The sequence below is a fragment of the Punica granatum genome, chromosome 1 (genome assembly GCF_007655135.1).
Source record: "Punica granatum isolate Tunisia-2019 chromosome 1, ASM765513v2, whole genome shotgun sequence".
NCBI lineage: Eukaryota > Viridiplantae > Streptophyta > Magnoliopsida > Myrtales > Lythraceae > Punica > Punica granatum.
This window is the reverse complement of record NC_045127.1, coordinates 10,467,543-10,488,495: the sequence shown is the minus strand read 5'-3', so window position 1 is coordinate 10,488,495 and position 20,953 is coordinate 10,467,543. Positions and strand designations below refer to the sequence as shown.

At 41.5% G+C, this 20,953-nt stretch overlaps 3 protein-coding genes across 5 annotated transcripts; 1 reads left to right on the top strand and 2 right to left on the bottom strand.

Annotated features, from left to right (window-relative positions):
• Positions 1-3,661: 3,661 nt before the first annotated feature.
• LOC116212992 (probable receptor-like protein kinase At1g30570) lies at positions 3,662-6,910 on the top strand. The gene has a single exon (XM_031547780.1). It carries the CDS (start codon positions 4,045-4,047, stop codon positions 6,709-6,711), a length of 2,667 nt encoding a protein of 888 aa, XP_031403640.1. The 5' UTR covers positions 3,662-4,044; the 3' UTR covers positions 6,712-6,910.
• An 825-nt stretch (positions 6,911-7,735) lies between these two features.
• LOC116198034 (eukaryotic translation initiation factor 3 subunit B-like) lies at positions 7,736-13,102 on the bottom strand. 2 transcript variants are annotated; one of them, XM_031528346.1, is made up of 12 exons: positions 12,959-13,102; positions 12,586-12,701; positions 11,823-12,060; positions 11,411-11,557; positions 10,577-10,705; positions 10,223-10,351; positions 10,050-10,133; positions 9,843-9,967; positions 9,543-9,741; positions 8,925-9,457; positions 8,520-8,631; positions 7,736-8,229 (listed from the first exon to the last, which is right to left on the bottom strand). In XM_031528346.1, exons 2-12 carry the CDS (start codon positions 12,693-12,695, stop codon positions 7,897-7,899), a joined length of 2,139 nt encoding a protein of 712 aa, XP_031384206.1. In that variant the 5' UTR covers positions 12,696-12,701; positions 12,959-13,102; the 3' UTR covers positions 7,736-7,896. The 2 variants fall into 2 exon arrangements, with proteins under 2 accessions (XP_031384206.1, XP_031384214.1); XM_031528354.1 differs by having other exon boundaries at positions 12,586-12,857; positions 12,959-13,078.
• A 497-nt stretch (positions 13,103-13,599) lies between these two features.
• Positions 13,600-20,053, bottom strand: LOC116198021 (small RNA 2'-O-methyltransferase-like). 2 transcript variants are annotated; one of them, XM_031528334.1, is made up of 10 exons: positions 19,931-20,053; positions 18,100-18,444; positions 17,108-17,197; positions 16,545-17,002; positions 16,211-16,447; positions 15,146-16,047; positions 14,891-15,042; positions 14,688-14,804; positions 14,479-14,598; positions 13,600-14,237 (listed from the first exon to the last, which is right to left on the bottom strand). In XM_031528334.1, exons 2-10 carry the CDS (start codon positions 18,367-18,369, stop codon positions 13,779-13,781), a joined length of 2,805 nt encoding a protein of 934 aa, XP_031384194.1. In that variant the 5' UTR covers positions 18,370-18,444; positions 19,931-20,053; the 3' UTR covers positions 13,600-13,778. The 2 variants fall into 2 exon arrangements, with proteins under 2 accessions (XP_031384194.1, XP_031384184.1); XM_031528324.1 differs by lacking the exon at positions 19,931-20,053 and adding an exon at positions 18,606-18,759.
• Positions 20,054-20,953: the final 900 nt, after the last annotated feature.

The following is a 20,953-nucleotide window of genomic DNA, read 5'->3' as shown; positions in this document are numbered from 1 at the left end:
CGATGTTTGTGATATGCACTTGCATTTGTTTTACATTTTAATCTTGATTCCTTTGACCATATCATTTCAATTCTATGCTTTTGGTAATCTGCCATCTTCTTTGTCGATATAGTTCGCTAAGCTAAAGGGAACACACAATGTCAAGACATGGGAATTCACGAAGAAATGATAACCAATCAAGAGATGCCCAACTTATGGGGGTGTATCTGGCGCTGGAGATTGCGGCCGCCGAAGAAGATGTCCCGCGCAACATTCCTTGTCGAACATCACGTCTACAAGGCAGATATTACATAGAGGAAGTTCTTGGCAATGACACAAGGTGTTACGAGAATTTCAGGATGAACCCTCACGTATTTCATAACCTGTGCGATACGTTAAGAGCAAACTGTGGAATCAGAAATAGTAGGAATGGTATGACCGTCGAGGAGATGGTCGGCATGTTCTTAATGGTAGTTGCACATAGTACTCGCTTGGCCGTGGTTGCCGAACGATTTCAGCATTCCAAGGAGATGGTGTCACGAGTCATCAAGGTAATGGCTCATGGAATTCATTCGTTGTCACCAACATATATAAGACGGAGGAACGTTGATGTGCAGCCGGAAATTCAGAGTTGCCGAAAATGGTACCCATTCTTTCAGGTATGTGTCGTACATGTGATAAATTAAAATACCACTAATTTTTGTGCTTTATAATGTAATTCGTATTCTTTTCATTATTATTGTAGAATTGCATTGGAGCAATCGATGGGACCCATGTGTCTGCTTGTGTTCCATCATCGGTGAGAGGCGCGTATCGCGATCGAAATAACGAGATTACGCAAAATGTACTCGCTGCTTGTTCGCATGACATGATGTTCACTTATGTCGTCACTGGATGGGAGGGTTCTGCTTATGATTCTCGAATTCTGTCCGATGCCGCTACATTGGAATTATTTCCTGCACCATATGGCGGTAAGTTCTTCATGCTCATATCGTATGTTTCCTTGTCAATCGCGTTATGTATTTTCATAAATACATTCTACTTCTGTTATATCTTAGATCTACATTTGTGCTTGCAGAACAATATTATGTAGTCGATGCGAGATTCCCTAATATTCCCGATTATCTGGCTCCTTACAAAGGCCAAAGGTATCACCGCAGTGATTATAATGACGACACGCCACCAACGACGGAGAAAGAGTTATTCAATCAGCGTTACGCATCCGTTCGTAATGTTATCGAACGGTGTTTTGGGGTGCTGAAGAACAGATTTGCAATACTGCGGACAATGTCAAATTACGGCCCGCTTCGCCAAGGAAAAATTACTCTTGCATGCTTCGTGTTGCACAATTTCATTCGGCTAAATAATTATCACGATAGATTATTCGAAGAGTATGGAAATGCATGGGAATATTACGATGAATTCCGAAATCTTCCTCATCTAACTGGGGATCGGGTTGATGTAGACATGAGAAGTAGGGAAATGGATGCATTAAGTAATCGTATTGCAAATGTAATATGGAATGCAGAAACAAGAGGAAACTGGTAATATTGGAATGAATGGAAGGTATAGATAATTAATTATAATGGGATTGTATGTTTAATAATATATGTGGCTCACCAGTTTGACTTTTGAAATGTGTGTTTTGTTGTGTAGTGTATTGAGTTAAAGTTAAAGTTAAAATCTTAAACCACGACTCTAAAAACAAACGGGCTAAGATTTTGAGCTACTAACTTTCCATGGCTCCAAGTTCTTCTGCCACGAATAATGGATCTAATGTGCATCCCCGAAGTGCTCATTCAAATAAAATGGATAAAAAAGTCATAGCCCGACTTAAATGCGTAGAGATCTACGGAAAAAAAAATTTGCTTCATTGATCGTGTGACGGTACCATTGAGTACGGAACGACAGACAAACATTGCACAGTCCTAATATATCATCATTAAGTTGTTTTATAAGATAATTACTAATACGATCTATAAAGCGTTAATAAATAATAATTAAATAATTAACAAAATAGTATTGTTTATTTAATTTAATTAACAATTAACAGGGTCGTAGAGACGGGACAAGGAAGGAAAAGACCATGTGCCCCACCCCGACCCAAAAAATCCTCCAAAGTCATGTGGGGCCCGTTACTATCTGTCAGTGGGGCCCACCTTTTTAAAACCCCGTTCTCTCGTCCCGACAGTAACAGCATTTGCCCCTGCCAGCCCACCTTAATAATCACAAAATGACAGAAAACAGTGGGGTAATTACATTTCACCCCCCGAACTTTACAGATTCTTGAATTTGCATCCCCCAAGTTCTCGATTAGATTTTGGCTCCACCCTTACATATCGATTACCTGTAGATGTCCAATCATTTCGTCATGCCCACGAGGCCCATTTTTCGGACCTGGGAGATACTCTTGCCCGACCCAAAAAGTTAACTTTTCATATATGGATAGATTTTAAAAGGGTTTACTTCATAACGAAATACGAGAATTTGAAATTTTTCTCCACATAATATGAATCGAAATAATTTCACGATTTAGCATGATATATTAATTTTTTTTTACTGTATAAACAACGTCAATTTCTATCGATTCTTTAACGACAGATGACATGATAGACTTTTTTGTCCATCCATAAATCGAATATCATGATACACATCAAAAAGAAAATAACCAATAATTCGTATTCAGATGCTCATATATTAACTTTCACCTACAATTTCCTAGCACGTCTTCGACAATCATGTCACATTATTTTGGCAACACTTTTAATTATGAAAAGGAAAACGTTTAAGAAATCAATCGTACAAATATTTATTTGTGTACGATCTTACATGCATCGAATAAGTCGTATACATGTACTCTATCTTAACATTTTAAACTCTAGGTGTGTTGCAGTGTAGCGTTTGGAGTTGAATGCAAGAATTATGTGCCGATCGGTTTGAGTGCTAGTCTACGAAGAGGAATGGCCATGATTTGCGACCTCAAGATCAAGTATCTATGAACTCAACTAAGGTGAGTTGGTTTAAATGGTTAAGCGCTCATTCAGTTAATTAAGATATCAAGTTCGAGTCTTGTAAATAGAGACAATTCATTTTGGGAGATATTTATCCCTTTAATCGACCGACCCGTCTCAAAATAAATTTGTCAGGATTTATTGAGTTTTCGTATATTATGGTACACATAAAAAGAAAAAAAAAAGTATAAGGATTCATTTTCATACATACTTGCTTTGACTATCACTGACACCTTCCTATCTCATCATCAGCAATCGTATCACATTATTCTGGCGACACATTTAATTATAAAAAGGAAAAGAAATAAGAAATTAGTTGTACAAATTTTTATAAGTATATGACTTTATACGCATTGAATGAGTTATATAGCAGTAATCTAACATTAAAATTTTAAGCGGCGTAGTGTAGTTTAGTTAGAGTTGCATATATGAATTAGCACGCTTGTCAGTTAAAGTGCTTAGTCTGCGAAGAGGAATGGCCACGATTCGCGACGTCGAAATCCCGGACGAGGTGCGAAATGAAATGGTTGACGATACGATAGACTTGAAGGTGTGAAATGATCCGGCGGTGAAACATGAGGGATCAGAATAAAATTTATCCGGGGGCAATGGTCTTAAAACCGAAAAAAACTTCTTCTTCTTCTTCTTGATTTCGACCCTCCTGTCTTCATCCTCGTCTCCATCGATGAGACGAAAACATGCCATTGCCAATGCCACCTGTTGGCTGTTACACCACAGCAGAGGCAAGCAGTTAAACCCAGAAAGCACGAAGAAGAAAGGCAAAACAACTCAAAAGGAGCTCACTTTGACGCAACTTATGTACTGATAATCTTGTAATCTCTTCAAGATTCTTCATCTCCCTTCTTTTCCTGAATGCAGATCCGAAGCTTGGAGAGCCCATTAATGGCGGTCCTGCTGGGTTCTGATATCCCCCATTGAGAATTCATCAGAAAGTTGCCATTTTGATTGCTGGGTTCAGATAGAAATCTGCCCGAAGAAAGGTGGGGCGAAAAATTCGACGCCGACGAGGTAAGCGGTAAGCTCCATTGTTGATATGCCCAGCTCGAGGAAGATGGTGGTGGGAGGAAGGGACGGGGTGGTTTCTGTTCAGCTGCTTCTTCTTCCTCCTCTGCTTCTGCTGTTTCTAGCGGCGGCCGGGGAAGCCCAGTCGTCGGAGACAGAGGGCGTTAGTGTTCTGATAAACTGCGGGTCGAATTCCAGTGTCACCTTCGACGGCCGGAATTGGACCGGCGACTCATCCCCCGGATTCAGTAACAATCTCACCCTTACTTCTGCTTCTCCGGCGGCGGAGGTTGCAAGCACGGACTCAGCCCTGGGGCCGCTGTACGGATCCGCCCGGATCTTCACCGGCGGCTTGAACTACACGTTCCGACAAGTCCCTGCCGGGAACTATTTCCTGCGGCTTCACTTCTGCCCCTTCGCCTTCGACTATGGCCACGACGTGAACAAATCGTCGTTCGGCGTCGCGGGGAACGGGCTGAAACTCCTTGGAGAGTTCAATGTTGTGGATGAAGTCACGGCCAGGCTCGATTCAGGGAGTGGGAGCAGCAACTCTTCTTATTTGATCAGAGAGTATTTAATTCAGATTGGTTCGAATGGACTTGTTCTCGAGTTCGTCCCGAGTAAAGGGTCGTTTGGGTTCGTAAATGCTATAGAGATGGTCCCGGTGGTGGTGGACAGGCTGTTTGCGGACTCTGTCAGCAGGGTTGGGGGAAGTGGTGGTGCGAGTGTGAATTTGAGCCGGCGGGGTTTGGAGACCGTTTATAGATTGAATGTCGGGGGTCCCGAGATCCAGCCCCGTCAAGATTCGGGGCTCTGGAGGGCTTGGAAAGTTGATACGAGCTACATGATCAACCCTGATGCTGGGAAGGAGTTCAAGAACACTTCCAACATAACCTACGCATCAGTGAACTACTCATCTGTCGCTCCTCTTGTGGTTTATGAGACGGCTAGGATTATGACCAACACTGAGGTTCTCGAGAAGAGGTTGAACATGTCGTGGAAGCTCATGGTGGATCCGGGGTTCGATTACCTGGTCAGGCTGCACTTCTGCGAGTTGGTCTTTGAGCAGTCGAACCAGAGGAATTTTAGGATCTATGTCAACAATAAGACCGCAGCAGATAATTTCGACATCTATGCACGAGCAGGAGGGAAAAATAGAGGGTACCATCAGGACTATATAGACGCAGTGTCCTCGAAAGTCAGTACATTGTGGATTCAGCTGGGACCTGATACGGCAACTGGGGCTGCTGGGACCGATGCCCTCTTGAACGGGCTGGAGATCTATAAGGTGGAACGGAATGGGAATCTCGCCTACACGGGAAAGCATGGTACTTCGTCAAAAGGTTCATCAAGCAATGCAAGAACTCGTGTTCTTCTATTGGGTATTGGGTCAGGTTTAGGATCGGTAGCACTCCTTGGGATCGTAGTTGCTTTCGGCTTTATTTTCCGAAGAAGACTGAAGACAAGAGAGTCGAGTGACAAGAAAAGTGGGTGGAAACCGTTGTTCTTTAATGAGGCCGTCCTGAATAGCAGAGGGAGCGGAAAGGCAGCAGCAGGAGGTGGTAAGAATCTAAATGGGTCTCTTACCGGCCCCTCCACGAGAGTCGGGAGGCGGTTCACAATAGCTGAGATACGTGCTGCTACAAAGAACTTTGATGAGGGTATGGTTATAGGGATAGGAGGATTTGGGAAGGTATACAGAGGTGAGATCGAGGATGGGACCCTAGTAGCTATTAAGCGGGCTAACCCGCAATCTGAGCAAGGCCTTAATGAATTTGAGACCGAGATAGAGATGCTATCGAAGCTTAGGCACAGGCATCTGGTCTCGATGATTGGTTTCTGTGAGGAACACAATGAGATGATCTTGGTATACGAGTTCATGGCGAATCGAACCCTCAGGAGTCACCTGTTTGGCAGCAATCTCCCGCCACTGAGTTGGAAGCAGAGGTTAGAAGTATGCATCGGTGCCGCTAGAGGGCTCCATTACCTACACACTGGGGCAGATCGGGGAATAATCCACAGGGACGTGAAAACGACGAATATTCTGCTAGATGAGAATTTCGTTGCCAAGGTGTCTGATTTCGGGCTATCAAAGACTGGTCCCGCCCTGGACCGGACGCATGTCAGCACCGCAGTCAAGGGCAGCTTCGGGTATCTGGACCCTGAGTACTTCCGCCGACAACAGCTGACAGAGAAATCCGACGTTTATTCCTTCGGTGTGGTGCTGTTCGAGGTTGTATGTGCTAGGGCAGTTATAAACCCGACCCTGCCGAAAGATCAGATAAACCTTGCTGAGTGGGCTCTAAGATGGCAGAGGCAGAGATCACTTGAGAAGATAGTGGATCCGCACCTGAGAGGGAATTACTCGCCTGAGTCAATGGAGAAATACGGGGAGATAGCCGAGAAGTGTCTCGCGGACGAGGGAAGGAGCAGGCCAATGATGGGGGATGTCTTGTGGCACTTGGAGTATGCCTTGCACCTCCACGAAGAGTGGCTCCGTGCTAATAGCAGTGACGATAGTAATAGTGGCAGTAGCAGCAGTGTGGAGAAATCCTCAGCGAATGCCGAGTCCTTGGAAGGGCAACCGCCTATTAGTTTGGACGTTGATCTCGGGTTGGAGGGAAGCAGAGAACCTGAATCTGCAGGAACAGATGTGGATCACAGGGACCGGAATCGGACTAATTCAACTGCAGAATAAGACTCTAGAGAAATGCGGATTCGTTCGCAGTCGCTCTTTTGTACACATAACACATCGGGAAGATTTGTTTCGATTTGATTTGTGGGTTTGTTGATATATATATTTTTTCAGATATCATTCATATATGTAATGTACGATGAGCTGCTATACATACGTATTCCATTATCAGGAATTCAAGAACTTGCTGATTTCTGCGTCATCTTGCCCCGACTTTTCTCAATTATGCCGATTGAATCACTACAAGTACAAACAGCAACCCTTGGTTCCGGTCCCCTGGCTCCAGCTTACATCGAGCTTAACAGTCGATGGAAACCGAACTCAAGCTCATTGTCTCAACTAAGTCATCGTTATTTAGGTAGTCAAGCCTAGCAGATCAATTGCTCAAGTTGTTGATCTTCGAACTAAGTCTCGACCCTGGAGTCACTTTCGACGTTATAATCCATTAACTTAAGCTGATTTCAACCCTTTCATGCCGTGTCTGATCAACGTTATGTTCAATCGAGCTACCGCCCGACTTGTAGTTCTATATTCCTTCGACGGATGCATATTTCAAAAATTGAGCTAGCAAACAAGATTATTGAATTTAAGATAACAGTTAAAGATTGTCAGTTTCAAGATGCAGATGAGATTGTCCGTTTCAAGTTTTACAAGTTTCAAAATGCAAGTTAAAATTCAAGCCACTGTCGTTGATTTCAAGAAGTAATAAGTTGGAAGGGATTATTGCTTTCTAGGGAGGCTTGGTACAATCGTACTACTCTTACTTGACGTGATTATCACGATATAATCACCATCATTTTCCTTCCTTTATAATTTACCTGGCAAATAATATATCCCGCTCTTGTAATTATTGCTTGAATATTTTTTAGTGTATTCGCTTTTACGGTGGACTGATGAAAAATCCTTGGAACGTATTGTATTCCTGCTGCCTATATATAGCATCATTATTACATTAAATATAAATTATGATCTTGTATTGTATTGAAAAAAAAAATCCCTTGTTAATTGTAACATCGAAATTTGAAACTGCTAAGCGTCAAATCTCGTCGAATTAATTAACAGTGTAAGGATCAAAAAGACAGTCGATTCATTGATTTTGAAGATTACAAAACAAAACTCTAAAATCTAAACAAAAGAGCTAACCCCAAGGGGGGAAACACATGAAAAACAAAAGCTCGGCCGTTCTTATCAGTCATCGGCTAGAATCTCCTCGGTGACATCCAACAACTCCTCGACCTCGACCTCCTTGGCCTCGTACTCTTCCTCTTCGTCACTCGCCTCTCCGTCCCTGAGCTTCTGTCTCTCCATCTTCTCTTCTTCGTGCAACTGCCTCCACCTGCTGACCCACTTCTCCCACTCATCCTTCAGCATCCTCCGCTTCTCACGATCCTGCTCGCTCAACTGCAATGACACATCCTGATCCTCCGCCTCATACTTCTTGCTGTACTTCTTCAGGTTCTTCGCAATCTCCTCCTCCTTCTCCGGGCTCAAGAATGATGGCGGCCTCGGTCTCCATGAGAACTACACCAAATTGAAAAAAGAATAGTCAAAGCAAAAGCCAAGAAGCTGAGTGCAGGGTCATGTAGACAAGGGTCCTATTGAAGGCACAAACTAAATCTCGGCGACACCCTATGTTCTTTTTCTTCAAATGAAAAGGAAGAAAAAATATAATTTATGTGAATAAACAGTTCTTTCACGGTAGCATTAGGTTCACCGGGAGGTTAGCAGCACACACTGCAATCCAGATTCCAAATCGACAGACGCGAAAACAGCAGGGGACCATAACAGAACACAAAACCAGTCTTTCCCACCTGAAAGAAATGATCCTTCATAATGCGGTAGAGAAGCTTGCCATTGAAGGACCATATATTGAAACCGTTCTCCATCTCATGATGAACTGAAGTTACGACAGTTGCAACATATCTGCAGCAAAGTAGAGCAAATACCACATCATCACAATCCAAAAGAGATACCCTTCAAGTAACAGAATAAACAACTCTCCCCTAAGAACAACCGAGATTTGCTTAGACATCAATCAAATACTATTATATTTAATATTTCTATGTTGCAATAAAAAATTGATGATGCCCAGAACTGTCATTTGAGCATCATTTTGCAGTGAACTAAATTTAGGCTGGATTCATTGTAGAGAATATCCCTTGCTGAGTTCATACTCATAGTATTGACCTTTCTGTCTTGAAAGAAGTATGAATTACCTGCCCGTGGGATCCCATTCAATATCTGTTGCCATGAAGTGCTCAGCAGTGGCCATGGTCTCGAGCTCGTCAACATTGTAAAATTCCAACTGCCCATTGAAGTTCTTCAACCCAGCAAGAATGACGTATTTTCCACCAGGTGACCAGAAGAGAGCATTTGCCTGCTTCCCTTTGAGAGTGGTCAACTTAGAAACCTTAACTGTGTTGTTGCCACTCTTCATGGTGTAAAAACTTATATCTGGCCTTGGGTTATCACCATGGATGACAGCAAATCTGTGGCCTTTAGGCTCCCATGCAAAAGCGATAATCTTATCATTCTTATTTTCGAGCTCTAAAACCTCAATTGGGATATCGCGTTCCTTAATTCTAAAGAGCTCAAAGCCAGTATAGGTGCTCTTTTTAGTTTTTGTGTAACGATCAACCTTAACAGCAAGGTAGTCCCCGTTACTTTGCCAATACATCTTGCAGTCACTAACGCTAAAAAGATTCTTCTGTCTAAGCTCTTCCTTTCCAGGCATTTGAACAAGGGACACCTAGAAATAGAACATGAAGTTGAGAGTCAAATCACAAAATTTGGGTCAGAAAAAAAATAAACACCAAATCTGCATTAACACTCACACGAGCAGGTTGATTTCCACCTCCAAGTTCAGGCACAAAGAGAGCAAGAATGGGATCTGTAGGCGACCAACAAAAATCCACCACATTTTCAACTTTAAGAGACTTCTTGTCGATGAGGGAGAATGTCTCAGTTTCATAAACAGAGATAACATTTTTCCCAAGTCTGGCAAAATACTTGTCCTCTTTTCCACCACCCCACCTATCAATCAAGATAAGAAAAATCAAATGCATTGATTTTCAACACCATTGGGAGTTTTGGCATATGAATGAAGTTCGTAGCAAATGGCAAGAAGAAAGTACTTGAAGACAGGCCACGGGACCCCTGTAACACCACCAGTTCCTCCAACAGTGAAATCATCAGCACTTCCCTTGAAGTCCCTCATGACTTTTCCCGTTCTCGCATCAAATAAATTTATAACAACTCTCTGTAGGATAAGCAAAATCAGAAACAATGACATAAATGCAAAGCGAAAAAATAGGACAAATTTTTTTGAAGAAAACGCTAACCTGTGGATCACGTGGATTGCTTGGTTCATGACTGCTGTAAGTCACTAAATACTTTTCACTAGGTGAGAAATCTATCAGCTTGACCTGAGATGATAATATAATGCCAATGATCAAAAGGATGCCCATGAATAAGACGGGCACCAAACTGACAGAGAGAATGAAAAAGTATGAACCTGGGGATGAGCATAACGCATGAGACGATTAAAGGTAGAGGCACCACCCCATAACTGAGCACCCTGCCTATGAATGGTTGCTAAGTATGTGCCCATTGGTGACCACTGCACGAAGCTTTCAGTCCAGAACTGTAACCAAAACATACCCAGTAATCCAAGGTGAGATGTTAATTTAAGACAAAAAACTGATTACACCAATAAATAATATAAACACGAAACTTTGCCAGGCTAAGAAACTCGATTATGCTTAAGATTTTGGGCTAGAGCCAAAATACAAGCCTCATTAACATGCAAAAAGACAAAAGCACAATTAAATTTGGAGAAGGGGGATAGAGTGGGGGTAATTTCACTCACAGTACGTCTATACACTGGCTCAGGCTTCAAATGCCTCGCATCATTCCAGAACACCTCAGTATCAGATCCAGCACGGATCACAAACTGGTCTCGGGCCTTTTCATCAGTGAGCCAGTGCTGAAGATTTTCCTGTTAAAAGGAAACCACAACCTTAGTTTTCATGGAAATGTTTTGCAAAAAAGAGAAACAGATCGAAGACAAAAGTGGAATCATATGGGACAAATTCATGATGAGCGGGAGCTATTGCTTGGGCCTAAGTATTAAATGGCAGTCAGGACACACATCTATGCTACTATGGATGTGACCAAAGCAACGCCAAACCACAATAACGCATGCTAATAACTACAGTATCAAAGACAAACACTAGAGCTAACAGAAGAAAAAATATATAAAGAGTTCCATAGAAGAGAGCCAGAAATCATAATAACACTAATACGAGGGATTTTATATAATATTGATTCTTCCTCCTGAATGTTAACATAACAAATGAAACTTTTAATATAAATCTAGGATATACTTTACCATACCATAAGAACTGTAGGCACACAAATACTTTGGCATAAGAAAGAAAATGTTCAAGCCTCAAATGTTAGATAATGAAGACATAGAATTGTACAAGATAACTCCAAATACTCCAAATGGGCATTAGGATCGAAAAACATATAGATAAACAAAAAGACAATCCAAGCAAAGACTTCCACAACACAAATTATGCATCTTTTCCATTTCCACAGAGAAAGCTTCCTAATCTCATCCTAAATAACATTGATCAACAATTCTATGCTTTCCTAGAAAAGTCGCATCGTAATCAAATATTGAAAAAGAGCTTATTACCCCAGGCGTATACAGTTTAGTTTCAGGAGGGGCCCATTGGTCGGGAACTTTCATAAACCGATCAAAGTCTTCAAACATGTTCACAGCAAAAATATGAGATCTGTCTAACTTGTATCCATTTGTCTTCTCCTTCGCAAGTTCAGCTTCCTGCAAATCAAGAAAAAATAAAGTGGAATTAGAATCAATTTTCAACATGTAAAATACGGTTCCTGACGTTTCAAATTATGACTTCATTAGCTGAACCCTTCACATACAAAACCTTTTCCAAGATTAAAAAAAAAAAAGCAACAGACAATTCATCTCACATCTGGACTAAATCATTTAGTACTCATTCAGGACCAGAAGGCAACAAGGGAAGAAATTAAAAAAGAGATATTGTGAGATAAACAGAGAGATGAGGGAGACAGAGAACCTGAACAGTGTTGTACGCGATGAAACAGTAACCCAGGGTTTTGTGAGTTTCAGGATCCATAGGCATCCAAAGTCCCTCCTCCTTAATCACACCAATCTGACTATAAATTTTGCGGATAACCCCTTCGAGCTTCTCAAATTTCTCCCGGGGAACAACAGGGAGATTATCAACAATTATGATGTTACCAAATCCTGTGTCTAGCTCAAGATCATCTTCCTGGTAAAGATTGTCATCATCACTGGAACAAAAGGATGAGGAGATACTGTCAGAAGAAAATAAAGAACAGAATAACAAGAACACGAAAGAATATATTAATGGATCTGGAAGATTTTATCCAATTTCTCATATTGAAAACTTAACAAATGAGCCAAGCAACTGAATGGAACAACTCCTATTTTTTATCATAATAGTATATCAGCTTTAGAATTCCAGGGTGATCTCTGTAAGATTGGATTATGTAATTTTCAAATGCAAAACTTCAACAACGCAAACTCAGTATCCCGCAACCGACCAATCAAGACAGACCATCGACTCAAGCTGTTCGATTAATCTAACCAATTGGTGCACACCAACTTCAGTCTCTCAATTCTAGCTGCTTCCTTTTGTAAGATTGGATCCAGCATTTCCATATATAAACATCATCATCACAAAGACGGTCTCAAAACCGACCAATTAGGGTAGAGTATCGACTCAAATCGTTCGATTAATGCAACCAATCCTTTTGCACCGAAGCCGAGAAGGAAAACAAAGACAAAATATTTACCTGAGGATGCCCACTGTTTCACCGGGTGGAAGTTGAACAGAATCGACATCGATATCCAGATAATCGATCCCCAGCTGCTCCGCCAACGCCTCAACGGACACGTCCGCCATATTTGCCTGCCGCAATCAGCACGATCAAAAAAAATAAAGGCTGCCCAAGAATCTCGTCGTATGTCAGGCTCAAGCACCACTCAACTAACGACCCGAAGTACACAGGCGAGAAACGTAGATTACGGTGAGAACCAAGTCCGGAGAAAGATATCGGACTTCTTGCTGATTGCAGAGAAGAAAGTGGAACGACAATAAATAGGAGAAATGGGGAAGGGGGGGAGAGAGAGAGAGAGTGTGAGTGAACTAAATCTAAGAGGGAATACCTCAGCGGCGGAATATCGCCGGCGAGAGGAAGAGAAATGGCACAGAAGCGGTGCTCGGGATAAGCAGCGATAGCAGCAGAGAGAAACCCTCGGGGAGAAGAAGCAAGGCGGAGGAAGCTAGGTTTTCGTATAAACGACTTGGGCCGAGAGGAATGGACTGGGCCTCGATTGAAGCAGGCCCATGAGAATAATTGTTTGGGCTTTTGAACCGGTTTTGGTTCATTCGCAGTCAACCAGAACCAAACCGGAAATCGAAGTTAGCTACTTGTGGTTGTAGCATGATGATGAGATGGGGATAACGCCCGTCGCCAGCTCCCAGCGGAACCAAGCCGCATTCGCGAGCTTTGGTCTGGATCATTATTAGGTTTCCGATATTTGAGGTGATTTTAACGTCTCTACGACCCGGCTGAAGTGTTCAAAGACACCAATACGTGCATCTGGGTTATGTTGATTGTTGACTGAATCTGCATTACTGCATTTCCTAGTAATATGTATAATCCTTTCTTAGATGCCACAAACTATGGGACCAAGGGCGCCCGCCTCCCCTATCGGCCGGTTCTCCAACTCGCGTGTGCAGCACAATAGATCACATCATCTAACCATCGGAATATTACCTCATTTGCCTTTTTTAGGAGAAAAAATTACCAGGAGAAAAAACCGCCAGGAAAATTGATCTTATTTACTTTTGTTTTGTAAGATCCTTTCCTTACAAAGATGCTCAACTGATTGGTTTCTTTTGTAACTTTTTGCAGTCTTTTGGCTTTCTGTGACCCGACTAACTGTGAACACCGAGAGGATCTGTACAAAAACATGTCAACAGTTAGGGCAAGCCGCTACCATTGTTCCACTCCCACACGATGTTGCAGTGGTGGGATGCCGGTCCAGCAGTGGCAACCGGACCATCTCCAAGAGAAGGAAGTTGCAGGGCCTCCCTCCTAAAAACAGCAATTTGAGAAGCAAAACCGGGGTCAACATCCCCAGACCCACCAACACCGCTGAACTCAACTCGATAGTTGTGCTTCACTGCTAACTTAGATGCCCACGACTCGAACTGCTTCCTGGTCCACTCAAACTTGTGATCGTGGTTGCGGAACTTATAGGACCGCTCCTGCTGTGATTTCTCCTCAGCATCCTCTTCTTGGCTCGAAACAGCAGATCCCTGGAGTATGACATTGTACTCGTAGTTTGGAGTGGACACAATCAGAGTCTTTGGACGGAATGAACTGAGTACGACGTCTCCGAACAGATGAGCCTGCTCTTCCTCCATATGCTCAATCACCTGAAATATTTTTAGTGGCCCAAAGTGAAATCAGTCGACTTCACTAACCTTAACTATATCGCGGCAGCTTTTCATGCATAGAAAGACACAAGCAAGAGATAACTGGAAAGTGTTTATTCACGATGTTAATAATTCTCTGTTGATTCCTTTTTTCATAACAAGCAAAGATCGAAATTCCATTTTTCCATCTTTTTTTATCAGTATACCCCTCTCCAGCTCGAGAAAGAGACAAGAAGCGAACCTCCAGGCAAGTGCCGATGTCAAAGTCGCAGAGGCGAGAATCAAAAACAGTTATAGAACCATCATATAGTGCTGAAGACTTGATTGAACCCGGATTTTTGCTCAGCTTTGAATGAAGTACCTACATTAACAACGGACATGGTTGGATTATATAGTATAAGAAGGTATAATTTCCACCCCCGCAGATCAGCATATAACAGAGGTTCCAACCTTTGCTGCACGGATAAGACTCTTGACTGAAATATCAACACCAACAATCTTTTCCAGGCCAGTCGCATAATCCAACAAAGAATCCAGCAAACTTCCAGATCCACACCCAAAATCAACCTGCAAGTCGAGAATGAAAACGATAAAAATGCGAACTGACTCCTCAAAACTGAAAATTTAGATAAGATAGTCTTCTAAGCACATACCAAACTAGTAGCATCCGATTCTCTGATATGACATACTGCATATTCTACCCTTTGCTTCGATAGAGGAGGGCTAAAAAGCGCCTGCTCCATTCTATCTTCAAGAGGTTCTGTTATGTGCAACAATGTCACACAATACTCCAAGCAGCAAGAATCTGGAACGAAAAGGAGCAAAACAAAGAACAGCATTAAGATCTTAATGGAGAACAATATATAAAATAGAGATGAACTAAACTGCGGGCTTCTGATTTAACTAACTTGAGTCTAGGAGGGAAATTGTCCTTGTGGGATCATCAGATGCAGCTAATATTAGCTCCTGATCAGGGATGTCGACAGAGAAAAATGCAGACTGGCCGACAGACATCTGAGCGACTGCAACTTCAACATGAGAGACAACTGATCCAGTCCCTATCTCGAACTCAAACTCATTAGCACTTTCAAGAAGTTCCTTTACATGACCACCAACAGTTGCCAATAAGACCGAATAACTTATACTTGCCAAGGACCCAGAAGATGGAGACATGCCAGAGTCTGGGCCTTCTATGATTACATGACAATTGTTGCCGGCTATTTCAGGGATCTTTTTCTGTTGGTATTTGTAAACAGATGGAGACAGCTTAAATTCTCTACGAAAATGTTCAGTATTGAACGTGATGTCAAGGGAATCAGCAGACAAGGTCAGCGTCTCGGGTGTCGTATCTAGAAAGTATGCATTGAACCACAAGAGAACCTTCAATGCTGCAGTTTGAATACAATCAATTTGTCGCTTAAAAGATTCCTTTGGGGAGCAAACCAGGATGACCTCCTGCGTCTTGGACAATATTTTCACTTCGCACTTAAAGGTGCTTCCAGATTCTGGTGATTCCTCAACAGCAGGAGTTGGACGACCCACATCTGCATACTCAGTCTCTTCATCTGATTTCATGATTCTCAACTTCTTTGGTGGTCCAGACAAATCAGGAGCTGATTTTACCGGAACAATTGAAGTAGTGAATTTAGGTTCGGCAAGCCGATGCTGGCGGCAGAATGTACACAGGAGTTCCCTTGGAAGTAGACCCCTCCAGTTGGTTTTTGTAGTAAAAGCTGCAGGCAACTCGGCTGTAATTATTGCCCCTCGAGACAACTTATAAGCTCCAGCAGGTGTCTTATTCATAAGCATTCTGTAAAAGAAGTTTCTATTAATTTTTCTATAGAAAAGAAATTCAGCTTCTTTCTTGTTAAAAACTGCACGGGAGACAATTTGGTTGGACACAGATATCCCTTAACTGGGAAACAAAGATTCTCCTTTTTGCTCTTATAATAAAGAGACTGAAGGGTCATAACCTGAAGTAAGATTGCAGAGATATATCTTCAACGAAAAGCTCCTTTGATTTCCATGCATAACCAACTGCTGCCAAAATTGCATCGCCGAATATATCTTGCCCAGATAAGAAACTAGCCCTCACATTTAGAGAACCTCTACAAGGTTCAACCTTTTGCACAGTCGATGATGCATCCAACTGATAAAATTCTGAAGCTGCGTAGTACAATCTTGTCTCAGAAGAAGCCCTTCCTATAGACCTGTTGAGACAAATTGAGATTACCAGAGATTACCACCACTTGTCAAGCATGGATACTGCTGAGAGGACCAATATAAACAGATATAGAACATCCCTACCTTGAGATTAGAACCTCAGAAGAGCTACTCAGGCCCAGCTTCTGTGCAATGATATCCAAGTAATACCCAGAAGGGGGAACATCAAAACTGAGTGGCTCAACAAGCTCCTCCCTTGAACTAGGAATGTACAGAGCATGCACACGTATGGCACATGAGGAGCAAGATTCTTGCATTGTTGATGAGTCTAATATGTTTTGAGGATACGGGTTCTGCCGTTTAATCCAAAGCCCTCCATCAGAAGTGCTGAGAGATCCAGATAACTTGGAAGCAGCTGACTTGATAAACAAAAGAGCCAAGCAAGCGTTTGAATCCACCTTAGGGTCAATGGATTTGCATAGACTATTCACTTTCCCATCACAAGCAGCAATGACTGTGATGGGAACTAAGCCACAAAGATCACCTTCTCTCCTCAAAGTTGCCCTAAGGTGACCACTCATCGGATGTTGAGATGCCAGGAACTGTAACATTGGATAAGTTAGAATACGAGTATAAGTAGCATTTCAAGCATTGGCATTTATCGGTTGATCAAGGAAGATTTTGTTAGCTATAACAAAGACCAAAACCTCATCTGAGAACAAGTATCCAATGCGAGAAACCAACTCCTCCCATGCTTCCTCCAAAGTGGGATTGTCCTTTGACTGATGGATACCTAGCTGTAGTAGATAAGACAAACAGAAGAATTAATAAAAAAACCACAATGCTAGAGAATCTCAAACAAGCAAATTGAATTAACTACATGTTCTGGTTCATTTGGCATCATTTTATAATCCACTGCCTCTCCGGCTCCAAAGAGAACTTCCTTGAAAAACGGCCATGAATCAGTGTATAGATTTATTGTAGAGAAATCAAGCAACTTTACAATATTAGGCCACGCCTGTTCCAAACTTACATACTTCTGATTGACCACAACGTCCAGTCATGTTTGCCATTTATTTATGAATGTTAGAAAAGGTTCAAAGACAGATGGACGAAATGCACCCTTTAGAAATGCTGCTTCTCACCGTTATTAGCTTTTTATTAGCAAAAATGGTTATAAAGTGACACAACTATGGAAGATATCTTAACTTAGTTTCAACAAGGGATTCTTCATCAAACATTTTTCTAGCACTTGATGATATTATTTGCCATTTAATAATATATTAAGCAAAGATTTCCCAAATTACCTTAGATGAATAATTATAATGCCAAAGAGAAACAACTCATATAAAAGCCAAGGACCCGTTCCGAAAAGGAATTTCAAATACAGCTATAGACACGCTGACACGACATTCCTTTCTCATGCAGCGTATCTTTCCTGGCCACTTAGATTCTAGTCCATATGCATACGTGACTCTTGAAGTCATTCTAGAAAGTACGACTCAATTACGTATGCTACTTCCCCGAATAGCATGCCCACGACAAGTACGATGCTCAGCAAAGTGTTATCAAATAATTCTACTCACTCCAGTTATAAAATAAACAGACAGGCTTAGACAATGTTGAGCAATAGCAAGCAATCCTGAACAGAAGTAAGCGAAAATGGCGGTCACATAAGGAGGAGGACGGCAAAGCAAACCTTGTGGAGAGCCTTCTGAGCAGCATCATGCTCGGCGTCCTTCTTCTTCCGGAACTGCCCGGAGACGACAGACAATTCAGGGAGCTCCAACCTGCACTGGTAGAGGCAAGGGCCCTTCTGCGGGATCGACAGCCCCGGGCACCCATTCTGAGGCTGCTCGATCACTTCCTCCACTACGTAGGTAGCCTTGCTCCCAAATTTCGTGTGGATGACGGCCTTAGGAGTAATGGTGTGCTTCCTCGGATCCGCAGCAGCTCCTTCACCCTCCATGATCGAAACTCGCTGTTGTCTGAGAAAGAAGGAGATAAATCGGAAGGTCCGGAATCGCTAATTCAGCTCCTGCACCTGCGAAGAATCACGTCCGTTCAACACCAACAGCAATTGCCAATGCAGCAGCACGCCAGTCCCAGAGTAAATTCCGAATGAAATTAAAGACGGCATTCATCTCATCCACAAAAAGATCAACATGTTCGGCGAGAAATTAGTGACAGAGCCGGTGATCGTACCGGAGCCGACGGACTGTGAGCAGGGAGGAGTGAAGTGTGTGAACCAGAGACGGCGAGCAGTGAGCGAGTGAGGACCGTGAACGGAGACTTGAACGGGAGAGGGAGGGGGGGTGGGGTTTTGGGGTTTAGCTTTAAACAGGGAGAGGGAGAGGGAGAGGGGGAAGGAGATATAAAGGCGGCAGGGAATATATGAGAATGACGGGAGAGCAAAAGATTTGAACTTTTTCATCGGCAACTTGGACGCGAAGGTTTCACTTGGCTTCTACGGAAGTGGAGTCGTATGATTCGCTCGATTGTAACTATAAAAAATTATATTTATTTGAAATTATAATAATTATATTATTAAATTATAGAAGAAAAAAATGAAAATGTAATGAATATTTTAAAATAAAGTAATAATTATATTGTTGAATTGGAGAAAAAATAATAAATAGTTGAAAAAATTTAATATTAAAAATTGAATTGAATTGTAATTAAAAATAAAAATTAAATAATAATAATAATTGTGTCGTTGAATTGAAAATAAGTGGAGTTAAGTGAAATAGAGTAAAAAAAATTACTCTATTCCCAAACAAAGCCTATCATCTCTGATTTGGTAGGTAAAAGATCGGACTTCGATCGATGTCGTAAATGATTGATAGTCACAATTGGAGAAAGAAAATAATTAAAATTCTCATTAAATGCATCGATTCGGTGACGATTTAATGACTTATTTTTGAAAATTTACGAGCCTGTTTATTTTGAGAGTTAAAATCACTTTAATTTTAACTTTAACTTTAACTCAACACACTACACAACAAAAATACATATTTCTCAAGTCAAAAATTTTAACTTCGACTTTATCTCAACAAACTACACAACAAAAACACACGTTTCTCAAGTCAAATTTATAATCTCAACTCATTTGTCATTTTTCATAATCAAAATCAAAGTTACTTTTAACTCTAAATTCAAACGCACCAGTAGTATTTCTCTTTGGATGCTGGAAATGATCGACAATCACGGTTCAAAGAAATAAATAATTGAACTTGCTGAATATACCGAGCTACCGGCATGCTCTTTGAAGAGTGTCCCAGATGACGAAGGCAACAGGACCCTAATTACTTGGAAGAAATATTTCGCTTTTATTTGCATGATTATTCAGGTAGAAGATCCAACTTGGATCAACTACGAGCCGTAAATGATCGACAACGACAATTTGAAATTACAAAGCATATCGGAAAACTGTCTCGGACGATGACATCAATACAAACATATTTCAAGAAATTCTCTCTTTTATTTGCACGCTCGTCGGGATGTAGAAGATCCTGACTTGCCGATCGTACCTCAGTGAACTCGTGCCACCGGAAGCCGAAGGATGAGTAGCAAGGGAGAGTAGTGACCTGCAAGCTGTGTCCGTCGGTCCGTCTTCACGCTTCCACCTCCGGTGTTTGTGCTTTTGAATGGGAGAAGGGCAGAAGGTGTAAAGGCGGAACCGAATGAGAATATAATGGGGAGAAAAAGAAATTCGAAAAAAAAAAACTGCAAAATTTGCTTTTTGCACCCAGAAGTTTTGGATAGTATCATTTTGCGTGTTCGCGTCAATCGAATTTGCTCCTTGTACTTCTATGCTCTGGGCCGCTATTTCCATCGAGGAATTACGACAGACGTGTTGTGTGTGAATGCTAGAGCTTCGATGTACTAGCACTTGGCCGTTAACACCAACCAAATATCATGATAGAATGGATCAATAATAGATAATTTATCCAATATGGATAGAGATGCGAAATTTCTCCCGTGAATTTCTCTTGTGGCTAAATGTGAGGTAAAGATTCGCGGAAAATTCCTCGTTGTGCAAAAGGCCATATCGTGCAAGCGCGACCTTTTCAGCCGAAAAATAAAGGGAAGATCATTTCTTTATTTTTTAAAATTTTTTTGGTGAAAAGGAAAGGTCATTTCTTAAGATGTTTCCATTGTCATGTCCAAACATGCATCAACATTTAATTTTGGCTACAAATATTGTGCCAGAAAACATTTAGGATCTGTTTAGTTTTGGAGTAAAACTACTAATATATTTATTTATTTTTTACTTATTTCAATAAAAATATAGTTAAATTTCGAAATTTAACTCTATTACCGAATGAATTCTTAATTTTTTTTTTATTTTCCAGTTGTGCAAATATTGTGTTAACCTCAAGAACAGCAACATAACATGGGAATTAGCTCACACAAAAAACTTTGTTTGTGTTTGGTATAGTGATCCAACTCAACTTGATTTTATACAATAATTACAAATGTTGACAAATATATTGACGTGTGAAAATATATATATATGTATATATACATTGATGGGGAAATTTATTATTCAA

Coding starts and splice junctions, on each gene's coding strand:
- LOC116212992 (XM_031547780.1), top strand. CDS start 4,045: ATGCCCAGCTCGAGGAAGATGGTGGTGGGAGGAAGGGACGGGGTGGTT.
- LOC116198034 (XM_031528346.1), bottom strand. CDS start 12,695: ATGGCGGACGTGTCCGTTGAGGCGTTGGCGGAGCAGCTGGGGATCGAT. Junction 12,061..12,585: donor GAAACAGTGGGCATCCTCAG/GTAAATATTTTG, acceptor CTTTTGTTCCAG/TGATGATGACAATCTTTACC. Junction 8,632..8,924: donor GAATGGGATCCCACGGGCAG/GTAATTCATACT, acceptor ACTTTGCTGCAG/ATATGTTGCAACTGTCGTAA.
- LOC116198021 (XM_031528334.1), bottom strand. CDS start 18,369: ATGGAGGGTGAAGGAGCTGCTGCGGATCCGAGGAAGCACACCATTACT. Junction 15,043..15,145: donor AATTTCCCTCCTAGACTCAA/GTTAGTTAAATC, acceptor TTTTCGTTCCAG/ATTCTTGCTGCTTGGAGTAT. Junction 14,599..14,687: donor GTCTTATCCGTGCAGCAAAG/GTTGGAACCTCT, acceptor TTGTTAATGTAG/GTACTTCATTCAAAGCTGAG.